The sequence below is a fragment of the Scyliorhinus torazame genome, chromosome 9 (genome assembly GCF_047496885.1).
Source record: "Scyliorhinus torazame isolate Kashiwa2021f chromosome 9, sScyTor2.1, whole genome shotgun sequence".
Taxonomy (NCBI): Eukaryota; Metazoa; Chordata; class Chondrichthyes; order Carcharhiniformes; family Scyliorhinidae; genus Scyliorhinus; species Scyliorhinus torazame.
The window spans coordinates 135426763-135444956 of record NC_092715.1 but is presented as its reverse complement, the minus strand read 5'-3'; the positions used below and the strand labels follow the sequence as shown (position 1 = coordinate 135444956).

The window sequence follows — 18194 nt, the reverse complement described above, 5'->3', positions numbered from 1 at the left end:
TGTTCATCCAGGTTTTCTAAAGGAAAGTGTATGTTCCGGTCTGTTGCGCCAGGGTTCCATTCTGGGAACTTCCCATCCAGTAGTAATGTCAACTGGGATCGTAACACAAGTAACTCACTTCTGACTCCCCAAATCCTGTCCAGTTTCTGTATGGCACAAGTCAGGATTGTGATGGAATACTCTCCAATTGGCTGGACGAGTTCACCTCCAACAACACTCAATATGCTTGACACTATCTAAGACAAAGCAATCCGCTTAATTGGCATCCCATCCGTAACCTCAAACATTCACTCCCTCCACTATCAACACACAGTGGCAGCAGTGTGTACCATCTACAAGATGCACTGCACCAACTCACCAAAACTCCTTTTACAGCACCTTCAAAACGCATAACTTCTACCACCAAAAGACAAGGGCAGCAGGTGCTTTGGAACATCACAACCTGCAAGTTCCCCTCCAAGCTACACATCGTCTTGACTTGGAAACATATCACTGTTACTTCATTGTTGCTAGGTCAACTACCTTCTTCTCAAGGGCAATTAGCAATGGACAATAACAGCAAGCCTAGCCGTGATGCCCACATCCCGTGGGAAAAAAAAACATCATCACTAACCTGCCATTCATCTCAATCAATCATGACTTATATTTCACATTTATTCAACTTCGGAATACTGTCAGCCTCAGAATTCAAAAGGTAAAAGATGGCAGCAGAAGGCCAAGAAATGGTCTGCTCTTTTGTTCCATGTGGGAGACCAAGGAAGCTTCCAGTCCCCAGGATCAGCACGTGTGCAGGAAGTGTCTCCAGCTGCAGCTCCTGGAAGCCCGGGTTTCGAAGCTGAGCGGCGGTTGGAGACACCGTGGAGCATCTGCGAGTCGGAGAGTATCGTGGGTAGAATGTATAGCGAGGTGGTCACACTGCAGGCTCAGAATCCACAGGCAGGAAGGGAATGGGTGACCATCTGGCAGAGTAAGAGGGCTAGGCAGGCAGTGCAGGAATCACCTGTGACCATTCCCCTGCAAAACAGATATACCATTTTGGACAATGTTGAGGGAAATGACCTCTCAGGGAAAAGCAGCAACAGCCAAATCTGCGGCACCACAGTTGGTTCTGCAGCAGAGGGAAGGAGTAAATAGTGGGGAATTCAATAGTTTAAGGGAATTCAATGATAAGGAGAATATATAGGCGTTTCTGTGGCCACAAACAAGACTCTAGGATGGTATGTTGCCTCCCTGATGCTAGGGTCAAGGATGTCTCTGAGCAGTTACAGGACATCCTAAAGGGGGAGGGTGAACAGCCAGTGCTCATGGTACACATTTTACTACATAGGTAAAAAAACGGATGCGCTCCTAAAGGCAGAATATAGGGAGTTAGGAAGAATAGTATTAGGCAGGAAATCAGAGATGCATGTGATAAAGGAACATCTGTGATTATGAGTGACTTTACTCTGCATATAGATTGGGTGAGTCCAATTAGTCACAGTACAATAGAGGAGGAATTACTGGAGTGTATACGGGATGTTTTTCTGGACCAATACATTGAGGAACCAACAAGCAAATAGGCCATTTTGGACTGTGTTTTGTGCAATGAACATAGAACATAGAACTGTACAGCACAGTACAGGCCCTTCAGCCCACGATGTTGTGCCAAACTAGTCTGAAACTAAGATCAAATCAACCTACTCCCAATCATTCTAGTGCACTCCATATGACTATCTAATAACCGCTTGAAAGTTCCTAAAGTGTCCGACTCCACTACCATAGCTGGGAGTGCGTTCCACGCGCCAACCACTCTCTGAGTAAAGAACCTACCTCTGACATCCCTCCTATATCTTCCACCATGAACCTTATAGTTATGCCCCCTTGCAACAGCTACATCCACCCGAGGAAAAAGTCGCTGAACGCCACTCTATCTAAATAAAAGCAAATTACTGCGGATGCTGGAATCTGAAATGAAAGAGAAAATGCTGGAAAATCTCAGAAAGTCTGGCAGCATCCGTAGGGAGAGAAAACTTTGACAAAGCTTTGACAAAGAGTCATCGGACTCTTTGAGAAAGCTTTGACAAAGAGTCATCGGACTCAAAACGCCCACTCTATCTATCCCTCTCATCATCTTATACACCTCAATTAAGTCACCTCTCATCCTCCTTCACTCCAATGAGAAAAGCCCTAGCTCCCTCAATCTTTCCTCATAAGACCTACCCTCCAATCCAGGCAGCATCCTGGTAAATCTCCTTTGCACCCTTTCCAATGCTTCCACATACTTCCTATAATGAGGTGACCAGAACTGCACACAATACTCCAAATGTGGTCTAACCAAGGTCTTGTACAGTTGCAGCATAACCTCACAGCTCTTAAACTCAGTCCCCCTGTTAATAAATGCTAACACACTATAGGCTTTCTTCACGGCTCTATCCACTTGGGTGGCAACTTTCAGAGATCTATGGACATGAACGCCGAGATCTCTCTGCTCCTCCACATTCTTCAGAACCCTGCCGTTTACCCTGTATTCCGCATTCAAATTTGTCCTACCAAAATGAATCACCTCACACTTATCAGGGTTAAACTCCATCTGCCACTTTTCAGCCCAGCTCTGCATCCTATCAATGTCTCTTTGCAGCCTACAACAGCCCTCCACATTATCCAACAGCCCTCCACATTATCCACTACTCCACCAATCTTGGTGTCATCAGCAAATTTACTCACCCAACCTTCAACTCCATCATCCAAGTCATTGATAAAAATCACAAATAGCAGAGGACCCAGCACTGATCCCTGTGGTACACCGCTGGTGACAGGGCTCCAGGATGATAATTTACCATCTACAACCACCCCCTGTCTTCTATGTGATAGCCAGTTACTGATCCAATCGGCCAAATTTCCCTCTATGCCATGCCTCCTTACTTTCTGCATGAGCCGACTATGGGGCACCTTATCAAACGGCTTACTAAAATCCAGGTATACGACATCAACTGGTCTACCTTCATCTATGTACTTAGTTACCTCCTCAAAGAATCCAATCAAACTTGTGAGGCAAGACTTACCCCTCACAAATCCGTGCTGACCATCCTGGATTAAGCTGTATCTTTCCAAATGATCATAAATCCTATCCCTCAGGACCCTTTCCAATAATTTACCTATGGCTGAAGTGAGACTAACCGGCCTATAATTCCCAGGGTTATACTTATTCCCTTTCTTGAACAAGGGGACAACATTCGCCTCTCTCCAGTCTTCTGGCACTATTCCTGTAGACAGTGAGGACATAAAGATCAGAGCCAAAGGCTCTGCAATCTCATCCCTCGCCTCCCAAAGAATCCTAGGATATATCCCATCAGGCCCAGGGGACTTATCTATCCTCAGGATTCTCAAAATTTCTAACACATCTTCCTTCCGAATATCTACCTCCTCCAGCCTACCAGCCTGAATCGCATTATCCTCCTCAACAACATGGCTCCTCTCCTTTGTGAACACTGAAGAAAAGTATTCATTTAGGGCCTCTCCTATATCTTCAGACTCCATGCACACGTTCCCACTACTGTCTTTGACCAGCCCTAACTTCACCTTGGTCATTCTTTTATTCCTCACATAAGTGTAAAAAGCCTTGGGGTTTTCCTTGATCCTACCCGCCAAGGACTTCTCATGCCCCCTCCTGGCACTCCTAAGCCCTTTCTTGAGCTCCTTCCTAGCTATCTTGTAACCCTCAAGTGCCCAAACTGACCTTGTTTTCTCATCCTTACCTAAGCCCCCTTCTTCCTTTTGACAAGACATTCAACCTCTTTTGTAAACCATGGTTCCCTCACTCGACCATTTCCTCCCTGCCTGACAGGGACATACATATCAAGGACACACAGTATTTGCTCCTTGAACAAGGACCACATCTCAATTGTGCCTATCCCTGACAGTTCCTGTTTCCATCTTATGCTTCCCAATTCTTGCCTAATCGCATCGTAATTACCCTTCCCCGTTATAAACCTTGCACTGCCGTATGAGAAAGAATTAGTTGGCAATCTACTTGTGAGAGAACCCTTGGGAATGAGTGACCATAATATGATAGAAATCTGTATCAAGGTGGATAGTTTGGTAGTTGATTCTGAGACCAGGGTTCTGAATCTCAATGAAGGTAACTACGATGATATGAGGCATGAGTTGGCTATAATAGACTGGGAAATATTACTGAAAGGAAGGACAGTGCACAGGCAGTGGCAGACATTCAAGGAATGAATAGGTGAACTCTAAAAGTTGTTTATTCCTCTTTGGTGCAAGAGTAGAAAGGGAACTGTGGCAAAACCATGGCTTACAAGGGAAATGAGAGATAGTATTAGATTCAAAGAAGAGGCATAAACATTAGCAAGAAAAAGCAATAGACCTGAGGATTGGGAATAGTTTAAAATTCAAGACCAAGGGATTGATTAAGAAGAAGAAAATACTATATGAAAGTAAGCTAGTGGGGAACATAATAATTGAATGCAAACGTTTCTACATAAGTATGTAAAGAAATAAAGATTGATAAAAATTAATATAGGCCCCTTACAGTGAGAAATGTGGGAATTCCTAACGGGGATCAAATAAATGGCTGAGGAACTAAATTCATAGTTTGGCTGTCTTCACAAAGGAAGATATGTATCCTGGAAATTCTGAGAAACACAAGTTTCAGTAAGGAGCTGAAGGAAAATAGTATTAGTGAAGAAATTGTTTTGGAGAAATTAATGGGATTGAAGGCGGACAAATCTCCAGGGCCTGATAATCTCCATCCCAAAGTACTTAAGGAAGTGGCCCCAGAAAGAGTAGATCCATTGGTGGTCATTTGCCAAAAATATTTTGAGTCTGGAATGGTTCCTACAGATTGGAGGGTAGCTAATGTAACCCTGCTATTCAAAAAGGGAGGTAGAGAGAAAACAGTGAACTATAGACCGATGAGCCTAATGTTGGCAGTGGGGAAGTTACTCGTGTCCATTTTTAAGGATTTCATTGTGCAGCATTTGGAAAGCAGTGGTCTCATCAGACAAAGGCAGCATGGATTTATGAAAGGGAAATCAGGCTTGAAGAATCTAGTAGAATTCTTTGAAGATGTAATTAGTAAAGTTGATCAGGGAGAACCGGTGGATATTTAGACTTTAAACCGGTTTATTTAGACTTTCAGAAGGCTTTCGTCACGGTCTCACATAACAGATTACTATGTAAAGTTAAAGCGCATAGGATTGCGGGTAATGTCTTGAGATGGATAGAAATCTGGTTAGCAGGCAGGAAGCAAAAAGTTGGAATAAATGGACTTTTTTCCGATTGACAGGCAATGACTAAGTGGGGTACCGCAGGGATCTGTGCTAGGACCCCAACTCTTCACATTATATGTTACTGATTTAGACAAGGGAACAAAATGTATTATCTCCAAATTTGCAGATGACACGAAGTTGGGTGGGAGGGTGAACTATGAGGCAGATGCAGAGATGCTTTAGCGGGATTTGGACGGGCTGACTGAGTGGGCGTATGCATGGCAAATGCAGTATAATGTGGATAAATGTGAGGTTATCTGCTTTGGTAGCAAAAATAGGAAGGCAGATTATTATTTGAATTGGTGTAAATTGAGAGAGGTGGATACACAGCAAGACCTTGGTGCCCAACTGGATCAGTCGCTGCAATAAGTGCGCAGGTACATCAGGCAGTAAAGAAGACAAATGTTATGTTGGCCTTCATAGTGAGAGGATTTGTGTGTAGAAATAAGGATCTTTTACTGCAATTGTACAGGGCATTGGTGAGGCCACACCTGGAGTATTGTGTGCTGTTTTGGTGTCCTTATCTGAGGAAGGATGTTCTTGCCATGGAGGGACTGCAGCAAAGATTTACCAGGCTTATTCCTGGGATGGCGGGGCTGTCACATGAAGAGACTAAGTTGGTTAGGATTATATTCATTGGAGTTTAGAAGAGTGAGAGGGGATTTCATAGCAACTTATAAAATCCTAATAGGATTGGACAGGGTAGATTCAGAAAGAATGTTCCCGATGGTGGAGGACTCCAGAACTATGGGTCATAGTTCGAGGCTAAGAGGTAAACAGTTTAGGGATGAGATGAGGAGAAATGTCTTCACCCAAAGAATGGTGAATCTGTGGAATTCACTACCACAGGAAACAGATGAGGCCAAAACATTGTGTAATTTCAAGAAAGAACTAGATGTAGCTCTCGAGGCTAAATGGATCAAGGGATGTGGGAGGAAGGCGGGATCAAAGGATTGAATTGATGTTCAGCCATGATCATAATGAATGACGGAGCAGGTTCGAAGGGCCAAATTGCTTCCTCCTGCTTTTATTTTCTAAGTATGTTTCTGTGTATGTATCAGCTTTCAGCTTGCAAATATTTCCAACTATTCAGTCATAACTCCGCATCACCCAAGGAGCCTTTTTATGGGGTATGTGGAACATTCTCCTTTACCGACACATTGATGACTATTTTGGTGCCGCTTCATGCTCTCGCCCGGACCTGGGAAAATTCATCAACTTCACTTCCAGTTTCCACCCCTCCATCACTTTCACCTGGTCCATCCCAGACACTCCCCTTCCCTTCCTTGATCTTTCTGTCTCCATTTCCGGCAATAGACTATCTACTAATATCCACTACAAGCCCACTGACTCCAACAGCTATCTGGACTACAGCTCTTTGCACCCTGCACCCTGTAAGGACGCCATCCCTTTCTCTCAACTCCTTCGCCTCTGTCACATTTGTTCCGATGATGCCACTTTCCAAAATGGTACTTCGAAAATGTGTTCCTTCTTCCTGAACCGTGATTTCCCACCTACAATTATTGACAGGGCCCTCAACAGTGTGCGGTCCATCTCCCGCGCCACTACCCTCACCTCCTCAACTCCCTCCCAGAACAAGGATAGAGTCCCCCTCCTTCTCACATTTCATCCTACCAGCCTCCGTATGGAAAGCATAATCCTCTGTCATTTTCGCCAACTCCAGCGTGATGCCACCACCAAACACATTTTCCCTTCACTCCCTGTGTCAGCATTCCGCAGAGACCGTTCCCTCCAAGATAATCCAGTCCACTCCTTCACCATATCCAGTACCCATGGCACCTTCCCATGCAATCGCAAAAGATGTAACACCTGCCCCTTTATCTCTTCCATGCTTAACAAGCCAAGCCCAAAACACTCATTCCAGGATAAGCAGCGTTTCACTTGCACCTCTTTCAATCTGGTCAATTGCATTCGCTGCTCCCAATGTGGTCTCCTCTATATCGGGGAGACACCAAATGCAGACTGGGTGATCGCTTTGCTGAGCACCTTCAGTCTGTGCGCATTCAGGACCCTGACCTTCCTGTTGCTTGCCATTTTAACAAAAGACCCTGCCCCCATGCCCACATGTCTGTCCTTGGCCAGCTGCAATGTTCCAGTGAAGCTCAACGCAAACTGGAGGAACAACATCTCATCTTCCGGTTAGGTACGCTACAGCCTTCCGGTCTCAACATCGAATTCAACAACTTCAGATGATTAGCTCTACCCCACCTGGATCCATTTGTTTTCATCCCATTTCATTTTAACTGTCTTTTACCATTTCTTTCTTTCTTGTGTTTCTTATTATATATTAACCCCCCCCCCCCATCTTATCCACCTTTCTTTACCCTTTCTCCCCTTTGCTTCCCCCTTCCTCTCCCCCACATCTCCATCTGTCACAGTTTACCCTCTGATGTTAGTTTCTCTGCTGTTTGACCTTTCACACCTTTTGTTCTCTCTGGGGACTGCCATTAGCTCTCTTTCCCCTTGGTTTCTGTGGCTATTAGCACCCCGTTTCCCTGGGTTTCTGGGGCTATGACTCATCTTTCATTCTCACTCCACAGTATAAATATTTCCCGCTTTCTCTGTCTGTTAGCTTTGACGAAGAGTCATTGGACTCGAAACGTGAGCTTTTTTCTCTCCCTACAGATGCTGCCAGACCTGCTGAGATTTTCCAGCATTTTCTCTTTCGACCCAAGGAGCATTAGATTGGCTATTGCAAACTTGCCATGAGTTTTTAAGCAGAGCTTGAAACCCATTCTTCCACCAGCTCCATGGGAAAAGTTAAAGACCCAACCAAAATGCAGCACCTGTCAGCTGATGTTGCAAATTCCATTACAGCAAAAACAGAAGCAATGCAACATCTAAGTGTTACAGAGGAAGCTCAGAATGAAGTAATGCAAGCTCAAACTGTTGCCGTCACAACAGGAGATATTAGTGCTCAAAGGGGCTTACCAGATCCCATAGCAGTCAAGTTATCTATCGTCCTACAGATTACTAGGATTGATGAGGTATTGCCCCAAGGGAGTGGAGGTAGCTCTCTGGAGTGTGAACCTGCTGTCATCACTCAGGAAGACAGCTTTCTCCTCCCACCACTGTCACTCAATCAGTGCCCCTGCTGTTGTCTGTCACCAGATTGCCCAGACTAAGGTAGTGCAGTCTGAAGCCGTTCTTTGTAGGGCCAGATCTGCTTGAGGTCTTCCTGCAAGGCCACTTGTTTCTCACCCCACTAAAAGCCAGAAGCCATGCTGCAGGCACTTGTGAAGCACTCAACAAAGAAAAGTCACATGGAATCAGGCACAAAAGGAATGTGCACAAATGCTTCATTTTGACAGTTGCATGGAATATTGGAAAGTGATGCTCGATCAATAACTCCAGAAGCAAGATTGGAGACAATTGAAGGCTTTGTTGCACTAGATGTTTCCCCCAGCAGCGCAGCTACAGAATGCAGCTGCTGAGGAGACACAGGCTCTTATACTCCGCCTTACTGGGCGGAACCAGCAGGCAGCGCAGAGGTGAGGGAGGACGTAGAACTGGAAATGTTTTAATTCCCTACCCTGGACCGTGAGATTCGCTATGCAGAACCCTTTGATCTCTATAGAGTGAGACCTCCTCGGAGACCAGGGAGATTTTCTTGCTAACTGGGTGGATAGGAAGAGAACAGCGCCTTACCGTATTGGGGTGTATGAAGCTCTCTGTGCTCCCGGAGTCGATCAGGCAGGATGTTTTGTGGCCATTGATGAGCACGGTCATCTTCGCGGTCGAGAGCATTCGGGGCCGAGACTGGTCCAGGGTCACCGAGGCAAGTTGTGGCAAACGTTGGATGCTTTTCTCGGGCGGTGCGTGGTCATCCGAGTCGGGGTCCTGAGACTCCAGCCAAGATGGCGGCGCCCACTGGTTGCACATGGTTGTGGGTGTACAAGATGGCGCCGCCCACGGGTCACACATGGCTGGGAGTGTACAAGATGGCGGCGTACATCCGTCACACGTGGTCCCCGGGGAACAAGATGGCGGTGCCCGGAGGCCGCACGTGGCTCTGGAGAAGGAAGATGGCGGCGCCCGCTGGCCATGCGTGGTTCGTGGAGAGAGTTGGGGTGGCGATTCCGGTTCGCCCCCGGAGACCGCAGCGACCGCCCAGGCCTGGCATACTGCCACAAAATGGCCCCTTTTGCAGCACCCTTTGCAGATGGATGAGCGGGCCGAGTAGCGCTGCTGGGCGTAATTGGCTTGCCTGCAAAAATAGCAGCGGGGCCCCCCGGGGTTGCCTGGCAGTCTCACAGCACAAGCTTGTGTGGGGATGGGGGATGCATCGGAGTTGGCCGCGGGGGGGGGTTCCATGCTGCCCAAGGGGCTGCCGCACGGTCGGGGACGTAAGCGTGGGCGTTTCGGGAGGCCACATCCCGGGAGCTGGCAAGGGCCCGTGCTTCCTTGAGGCCTAGTGTCTCTTTCGCCAGCAACCGCTGGCGGATTTGGGAGGACAGCATACCTGCAACGAATGTGTCCTGGATCAAAAGTTCTGTGTGGTCGCTGGCTGAAACTTACGGGCAGTCACAGTTCCTACCTAACACCAGGAGCGCACGGTTGAACTCCTCCAGCGATTCCCCGGGGATTTGTCGCCTCGTCGCTAGGAGATGTCGGGAGTAGACCTGGTTTACAGGGCGAATATAGTGTCCTTTCAGCAGGGTCATTGCAGCCTCGAAATTGTCCGCATCCTCAATGAGGCTGTAGATCTCTGGGCTCACCCTCGAGTGAAGAACTTGCATCGTCTGGTCCTCCGTGGGTGTAGTTGTGGCCGTCCTGAGGTACACATTGAAGCACACCAGCAAGTGCTTGAAGGTTGCTGCTGAGTTTGCCGCGTGGGGGCTGAGTTGCAGACACTCCGGCTTGATTCGGAGCTCCATTCTTTAAAATCTAGTACAATAAATTGATGCTCGATCAATAACTCCAGAAGCGAGATTGGAGACAATTGAAGGCTTTATTGCACTAGTTGTTTCCCCCAGCAGCGCAGCTACAGAATGCAGCTGCTGGGGAGACACATGCTCTTATACTCCGCCTTACTGGGCGGAACCAGCAGGCTGGCTCCACCAATGATATAGCAGTCTCAGGTACCTCCCACACCAATGGTCTTACAGCTCTTTCCAGGGTACCGTAATATCCCTAATACCGACTACCACAGAAAGTCTGTTCAATAAATTTAGTTTGGAATGCTTATTTATCATGGCATTTGTTTCATCAAGTGATGTCAAGTAGGAGTGGGAAGGCAAGATCAGGAATTGTTGGTGAATGAGGAATCAGTGTTATGTTCAAAGGTATTGCTGTTGAATGAGGCAGTCATGGATAACCTATGTGTTGTTTGCTTCCTCCTTTCCTCCTCCTGTTTCTAAGCTGCTCATTGCATACCTGCAGCCATAGGCTGTTCCCTCATAATGGCCAGGTTGTGCAGCATACAGCAGATGATGACAAATTGTGAAACAATGTTCTGGCAACTATTGCAGGGCTCCTCCAGAGATATTTAGGCAGCAGAAACATTGTTTAAGCATCCCAATGGTCTGCTCAATTATTTTTTATGTGGCAGCTTGGCTCTCAATATGTGAATGCTGTCCACTTCTGTTTGGTTTGTGCACCAGAGCCATTAACAAGATGGTCAGTGGATAGCCCTTATCATCCTGGCTTGATATGGTGGCTCAAATACTGATGGTACAGTGGACAGGCGCAGGCCAAGACACTGGCCTGGATTTTCACAGTCAGGTTGACTCGGCAACTCTTTAAAAATGGCAGGTCTTTCCCAATTCCAGGATTCCTAACGCCATTACTGGATTGTCGTGCCTTCAAAGGGAGCAGGCTGCTTCCAGTCAGAAATCCACATCAGGCACTCCCGACCTGGCCAGCTGCATTGTGGAGATAGGTACATAATGTGGCTTGGCTGATAGCACAGACAGCTATTAAATAGTGAGAATATATGCACCCCAGAGGGAACAATGTTTGATTGATGCCTTGGGCTCTCTGGTCTTGGCGATCAATTTCACAATCTTTATTGGCATAGGAAAAGTAGTTTCACGAGATTGTGGTTTATATTTTTGAAAGTTCAAAGGGCCTGGAGGATTGGCACTTTTATTAGCTTGCCATCCAGACTTTCTCATAAGAGAAATTATCAATAGATTACATTTTTCCAAATCTTCATTTTACAGATTCCATTATACACTATGATGTCATTGGATTAGTAAATGTACAGCAGCTCAATGGGCATAGGATGATCAGAGCTTGACATTGGGGCCATGAGCAGGTATATGGGGTGGGTGGAATGGTAGAGTCCGGCATGAGGTTATGAGGTGCTTGAGATTGTGGGTGGAAGGACAGATACTGGCATGAGGGCTTGAGGGTGGGTGGGGTAAAAGAAAAATACATGGATTGGGCATGGGTAGCTTTTGTGGGGGGGGGGGGGGGGGGAGTGAAGGGAGGTGTTAGGAGCAACAGCTGGAGGGCCTATGTTCTTTTTATCACTGAAAGTCCCACAACACCAAGACAGGTCTTTTAAATGTCCCACCTCTGCACCAGGCAGCCCTATGGCTGCCTCTGCACTTCTTCCTGGGTTGGCTGTCCCGACTCCAGCCTATGCTTGACCCTCAGCAATGAAGATCTGGTCTTAGAACCATAGAATTCCTACAGCGCAGAAGGAGGTAATTTGGCCCATGGAATCTGCACTGACCCTCTGAAAGAGCACCCTTCCTAGGCTCACTTCCCCACCGTATCAGCATAATCTCATAATCCCACCTGGCCTGCCTAATAAGGGACAATTTAGCATGGCCAGTCCACCTAACCAGCACATCTTTGGACAGTGGGAGGAAACCGGAGCACCCAGAGGAAATCCATGCAGACACGGGGAGAAAGCGTAAACTCCACAGTCACCCAAGGCCGAAATGAATCCGGGTCCCTCGCTCAGTGAGGCAGCAGTGCTAACCACTGTGCCATCTTGCCATTTTGGGGGGTACTTTCTCCCAATTTGGGTGGGCTGAGCTGGGAATTTTCGCAACTCGTGCTATTCATCTTCATGATGAAAATCCAGGCCATCATGACTGCTGCAATTATATTTTATAATGGGATTGGACCTGCTGAGCATGGTCACACATCAAACGTACACTCAGGGTCTGCACTGTGGGGAAGCCTACTATTCTGGTATAATCCTTGTGCTGAAGGCCAAGGGGAATGGTAACTACAGCACCTTTGACTGGGCTCAAGTAGGCTGAGCAAAACCTTTAAAGAGAGAACCAAGTCATTCTCCCCCTGCAGAGCCACTCCCTGCAGCATTCGCCAAGCAACACTGGAAAACTCACAGCACGTCTAAACACAGCAACAGTCAATAGATATCAATCAGCATCTACCCTGAGGTAGTTGTTCATCCCTTTAAATGGTGTTGTGGTGGCTCCTCCCTGCTGCTAAATGCGTACACATCTGTGCAAGGTTAAGAGAGGGTGTTAGCTGGAGGCTTGAGGTAAGAAATCTCAACACTAGCTCAACTAGTGTGACACATGGATTGTCACAATGCCCCTACTCTGCATACTCCTAGTGCATGCTCTTAATGCACATGTAAAAGATCACACCAAAATTGTATCCATTTCTGCAAATTTTGTGGCCACTAGATTTCCATGTTGTTATGCTATTTACATTGCTTAATTTGAATATCAGGTTAATTTGAATTCTAATAGCACAAATTATTAGGACGAAACTCCAACTCACAGCTTAATTTTCAAGACTCAATTTATTTTTACTTGGTTGGCCTGAAAAATCCAATAAATTCATAATATAAATTCATTTGTTAAAATAATGCAAAATATGGAAGTCATCCTTTTTTTCTTAATTGAAATACATTGGGATTATTCTTTAAAGTTAGTGTCAGCTCAGTACAAAACACATTCTCAGAAATTTCCAGGCATTGCGCCTGTTTCTCGAGCAATACAACAAGCACAAATAAGCGGCACAGCCTACAGCTAATCTACACAGATGTTGGTCCCATTGCTAAACCCGTGACAACCATTTTTTGGAACTCTCTGAGGCATTAGGCCCCCAAACTCTGTAAAGTAATACCCTCTGCAAGCATGTATCCAGTCATTTTTGGGGGTCTGTAACTGTCAAATTTATAAAATTCTTATGTTTAAAAAATCCTTGGAGCGTGGTTTTCCGGTCCCACTCGCCCCGAGACCGGACATTTCCACCCGAAGTCAATGGTCCTTTCGATAGCCCGTCAAAGTTTCTCTCCCGCCCGCGACAATTCCCGTGGTGCTTGGGACAGGAACATTTACCCCTTTGTGTAGAATCAGGACACCATGAGTGTTTTCCTCAATTCGGCATTCCTGGTTGTTGTCCCCCACCCCAATTGCCCAATCTGTCCCCACCTCTAGAACTATCACCTGCTGCAGCCACAAATCAATTTCTCTGATGGAGTGAGCTTCCTATGGATGACTCTCTATTTGGGTCTGTGCTGCTCATGGCACAGCCAGTGCACATGATCATTTCCAGCCCATAATATATGAACCACAGATGCTTCTGCTCCTTCTGTTAACTTCACCCTCATCTCAGACTTTAATACTCCCATGTGCAAGTTCTGTATGGTGATATTTTTTTAATATGGACTGCCCTTCCTCTCAGAATAAAATATTTGATGCAGTAACAACTTTCAGACAATCAGTGAATGCTCTGAATGTGTAAGTAATTGTTTACTAAATGCCTGTTTAAAGAAATGGGCCAGATGTGGAATAATGGACTATTCAAGTTATACTCAGTTTCATTAAAACAGCTGCACTTTAAATCTTGGACTGCCTTGTCGCCTTGGTTTTAACTGTAAGTGGTGCAAAACCCTCACAGGGGGCAGGTCTCCCCCATGGGGTGACAGGCTGGGAGACTGTGATGTGGAGGGTCCTGGAAAATACTGGGAACAGCATCGGGACAGCACCCCAATGCAGTGCTGCTGCTGGGGGAATTTCCCAGTGGTGGGACGAGCTGCAGATTGGCAGTCTGCCAAAGAGTGGTGGTTACCTCATTAAAAATGAAAGGCTCTATTAAGCACAATTTTGCTGGGTCGCACTGCAGCCCCCCCCCCCCCGCTGTCCAGGGCTGGAGGCTCCCTCCACCAAAGAGGAGATCACAGGAAAGGAAGGCCAGCTTCGGGTCTTCAATTGGTCGACCAGAAGGGCCTGCCTACTTGGTGCCTTGGGATTTTTATTTTGATATTTAGCTCTCTCAGCTGCCTCAGCAGTAGCCAACTCTCCAGTGGGTCTGCTGCATCTTCAGAGTTGCCAGCCCTCTCATTGGGAATTAGTAAGTTGCTTTTGGTAAATTCACCAATCTAGTCCCACTTCTGGCAAGTGCAAGCTCAGGACCCACTTTTTGGCCTTTCCGGTGTCTGAAAGCCGACGCTAAAGTCCAGCTGAGACTTTCCAATCCTGCAGGATTGCTCTAGAGTCTCCAGGAATTGAAAATTATTCTCCCGAACAATGCTGTGACCGAAAAATCCAGGACAAAAATTGTGGGAAGATTAAAATATTGTATTTTTTCATTTTAATTTTTAGTCATTTATGTTTGTTAGTTAAAGAAATATTGGGGAAGCGGGAAAACATCTGTATTACTTTGCAAGGCTGTTGAAGACAGGAGGCCGTGGGACCAAATCTCCAGGAACCAGTCCAACTGCAGTTGGCATTCCCAGTTAAGAGCAAGCAAACTCTTCAAAAGAGGGTTAATTTGATTGCATTCCTCATTTAAATCTTTAAAAAGTGGGCCTGACCTCCCATTAATGCAAAAGCTAAATGATGCAAATTTAAGCTCTCAATTGTTTTCATGTAGTAATTACAACATAGAAACCGACCATTCAGTCCAACAGGCTTATGCTGATATTTATAGTCCACAAAAACCTCACTCCCCTCTTAATCCCACCCTATCAGCATGTCATACTATTCCTTTCATTGGTATGTCCTTATCTACTTTCCCCTTAAATGCATCTACACTATTCACCTCAACTATTCTCTTTGGTAGTGAATTCCACATTCTCACCACTCTCCTGTGTCTGTGTTCGATTCTGGTTACCTGTCTGGGTTCTGTGGACACACATGCATCTGTAGAAGAATCCGCTGGGTAAAGGTCTTAAAGCATTGTCCACATTTCCATAGATGCCAGTCACTGAATTCTCCACTTAAATGACTGGTTGAGGTTGGACTTGCCAGTACTCGCTGGTTCTTCGCATTGATATGGTTAGCTATGGAGTCATGTGGCCCAGGTTTGTCACACAGTGATTTGCTGCATGATGTCTGTGGAAACCTCAGGGAACGGTATACGCCCGTAGGTGGCATTTTGCCAGTTTTGTTGAACGATTGTAACGTCTCGTGCCTGGTCATTACGTCAGCAAGAGATGATGGGACATTCACTATGGGAATAAAAAAAAAGAAACATCCTTTGCTTTAAAAATATGAAACCGTAACTCAACCACTGAGGCAAGACAATCTCAAATACTTGTGAATATATTATCCAAACTTTACCCAAAGTCATTCTTTTAGCTTTTCAATAACTGTAAGTGAGGTTTGCTCTTCCTTCCTATTAGAGCAACACATTTTTAAATGGTTGCAGCATGATTAGCCAGGATCAGGGAGAGGGACAGATGGAGTTGGGAGTTAATCTGTCACCTCTGTCCCAGTGTACATATCACTAGGAAAACTGAAACAAAGCAGTGCGAGGGAAAGATCCAGCAATAATTTTCATCCTGGATCATTTCCAAGATAATGGAATAAGATAATAGACTGGCAAAGCACTGGCCATTTTTATTTGATTTGATAAGGTGCAGAATAAATAAAATATGTTTGTAACAATTACACTTGTACTTTATTCGGAACAGAAGACATATATTATTGACCACATTATCAACAATTGAGTCTTTGCAGTAAAGCAACTTGAGCTAGGAATTTTCTCATTAAAAAAAAATCTTTAGATCAATATCAGAAGCATTTTCTTAATCAATCTTGAATAAAAAGCATGGGACTGGATTCTCCGCAGTCCCGCGCTGAAATCGCATTTGGCACAGGGGAGGAGAATCGAAGTACCCGGCCGAATCGGGACCGGCGCTGCTCCGGCGATTCTCCGGCTCCCGAAGAATCGCTCGTCCACGAATTACGCCACGCAGCTGGGGGGCCATTGCCAGAAGCCATCCCAATGATACTCCGCTCCCGATCGGCCGAGTTCCCGACGGCGTGGAATTAATGTGGTCTGGCCGGTCGGGACTCTCACGCGGTGGCTGTGGACTCAGTCCGCTGCCGCCCTGGTGGGGGGCGGGGGGATCAAGCACCAGGGAGGGGGGGGCCTTGTGGGCAATCGGAGCACCGATCAGGCTGGTCCGATGCAGCGGTGTGTGGCCGATCTGGGGGGGGGGGGGCCTAGATTATGCGTGTCGGTCCATGGTCAAAGTCCGCCTTCGCGTTCGCCGCGGCCACTGGAGGCCACCGCCATGCGCATGCACGGACTCGGAACCGGAAGTGCGGGGGCCCTTATCCGCAGCCAAAGCTGCGTGAAGCTCCACGGGTCCCTGCTAGCCCCCAGGAGGTAATCGAGTTAACCTTTATTTTTTGCGGAAAACTGGGGAGTGAAACTCCAGCGTTTTTACACCGGCGTGGGGATATAGCCCTATTTTGGGAGAATCCAGCCCATGCTATTCAGTGTTTGGAATATGTTTGAAATAGATTACAGGAGGATTCAGATGGGTTGATCAGTGGCAAATTGAATTCAATCCGAATAAGTGTGAGGTCCTTGGGCAGGACAAAGAACGCAAGGGGATACACCGTGGTGTGCATGTACACTGGTCCCTTAAGGTAGCGAAGCAGGTAAATACAGTGGTTAAGAAGGCACATTGCATACTTGCCTTTATTAGCCGAGGCATAGAATTTAAGAGCAGGGAGGTTATGCTGGAACTGTATAAAAGGTTGGTTAGGCCGCAGCTAGAGTATTGTGTGCAGTTCTGGAATACACATTGTAGGAAGGATGTGATAGCATTGGAAAGGGTGCAGAGGAAATTTACCAGGATGTTGCCTGGGCTGGAATGTTTTAGTTATGAAGGGACATTGGACGAACTGGAGTTGTTTTCCTTGGAATAGAAGAGACTGACGGGAGACATGATTGAGATGTATAAAATTATGAGGGGCATAGATAGGGTAGACAGGAAGAAACATTTCCCCTTGTTGGAGGGATCAATGACCAGGGGCAAAAATTTAAGATAAGGGACAGGAGGCTTAGAGGGCATGTGAGGAATAGCTTTTTCATCCAGAGGCTGGTGGGAGTCTGGAAATCACTGTCTGAATGGGTGATGGAGGCACAGACCCTCATAACATTTAAGAAATATTTAGATGTGCACTTGCAATGCCTAGGCATACAAGGCCATGGGCTAAGTGCTGGAAAATGGGATGTGAATAGTCGGTGGTTGTTTTTGACCGATGCAGGTGCGATGGGCCGAAGGGTCTTTTCTGTGCTGTAGACATCTGAGACTCTGCGGCTACAAGCAGTGACAGCCCCAAACAGATTCATTTACGGTTCTTTCACTAAAATGTTGTGTTTCCTTGTCTATAATTGCAAAATCACTGTAGTTACTATGGGTGAAGACAGCCAAGCCCATCTTTATTAACCCAACCAGAAAGATCCTCAGTTGCCCCAATACACCACACAAGGGAGGCAGCAGTGCAGTGGTATCTTCACAAGGCCAGTAATCCAGAGACTCAGGGTAACACTCTGATGATGTGGTTTTGAATCCCACCACAGCAGATGGTGAAATTGGAATTCAATAAAAATCTGAAGTTCAAGAAAATCTAATAAATCTGCCATCCTTACCCAGTCTGGCCTACATGTGACTCCAGACACACAGCAATTTAGTTGATTATTAAATGGCTGAGCAGCTACTTGGTTGAT

The 18194-nt window shown here is 46.3% G+C and overlaps 1 protein-coding gene across 1 annotated transcript in view; it reads right to left on the bottom strand.

The window, feature by feature from the left end:
- The window catches only part of prdm6 (PR domain containing 6), a 397085-nt gene that overhangs the window by 62088 nt on the left and 316803 nt on the right, over positions 1 to 18194 (bottom strand). The window contains exon 6 of the mRNA XM_072516543.1: positions 15339 to 15675. Within this exon, the coding sequence (XP_072372644.1) occupies positions 15339 to 15675 (337 nt within the window). The remainder of the gene's footprint in view (positions 1 to 15338; positions 15676 to 18194) is intronic.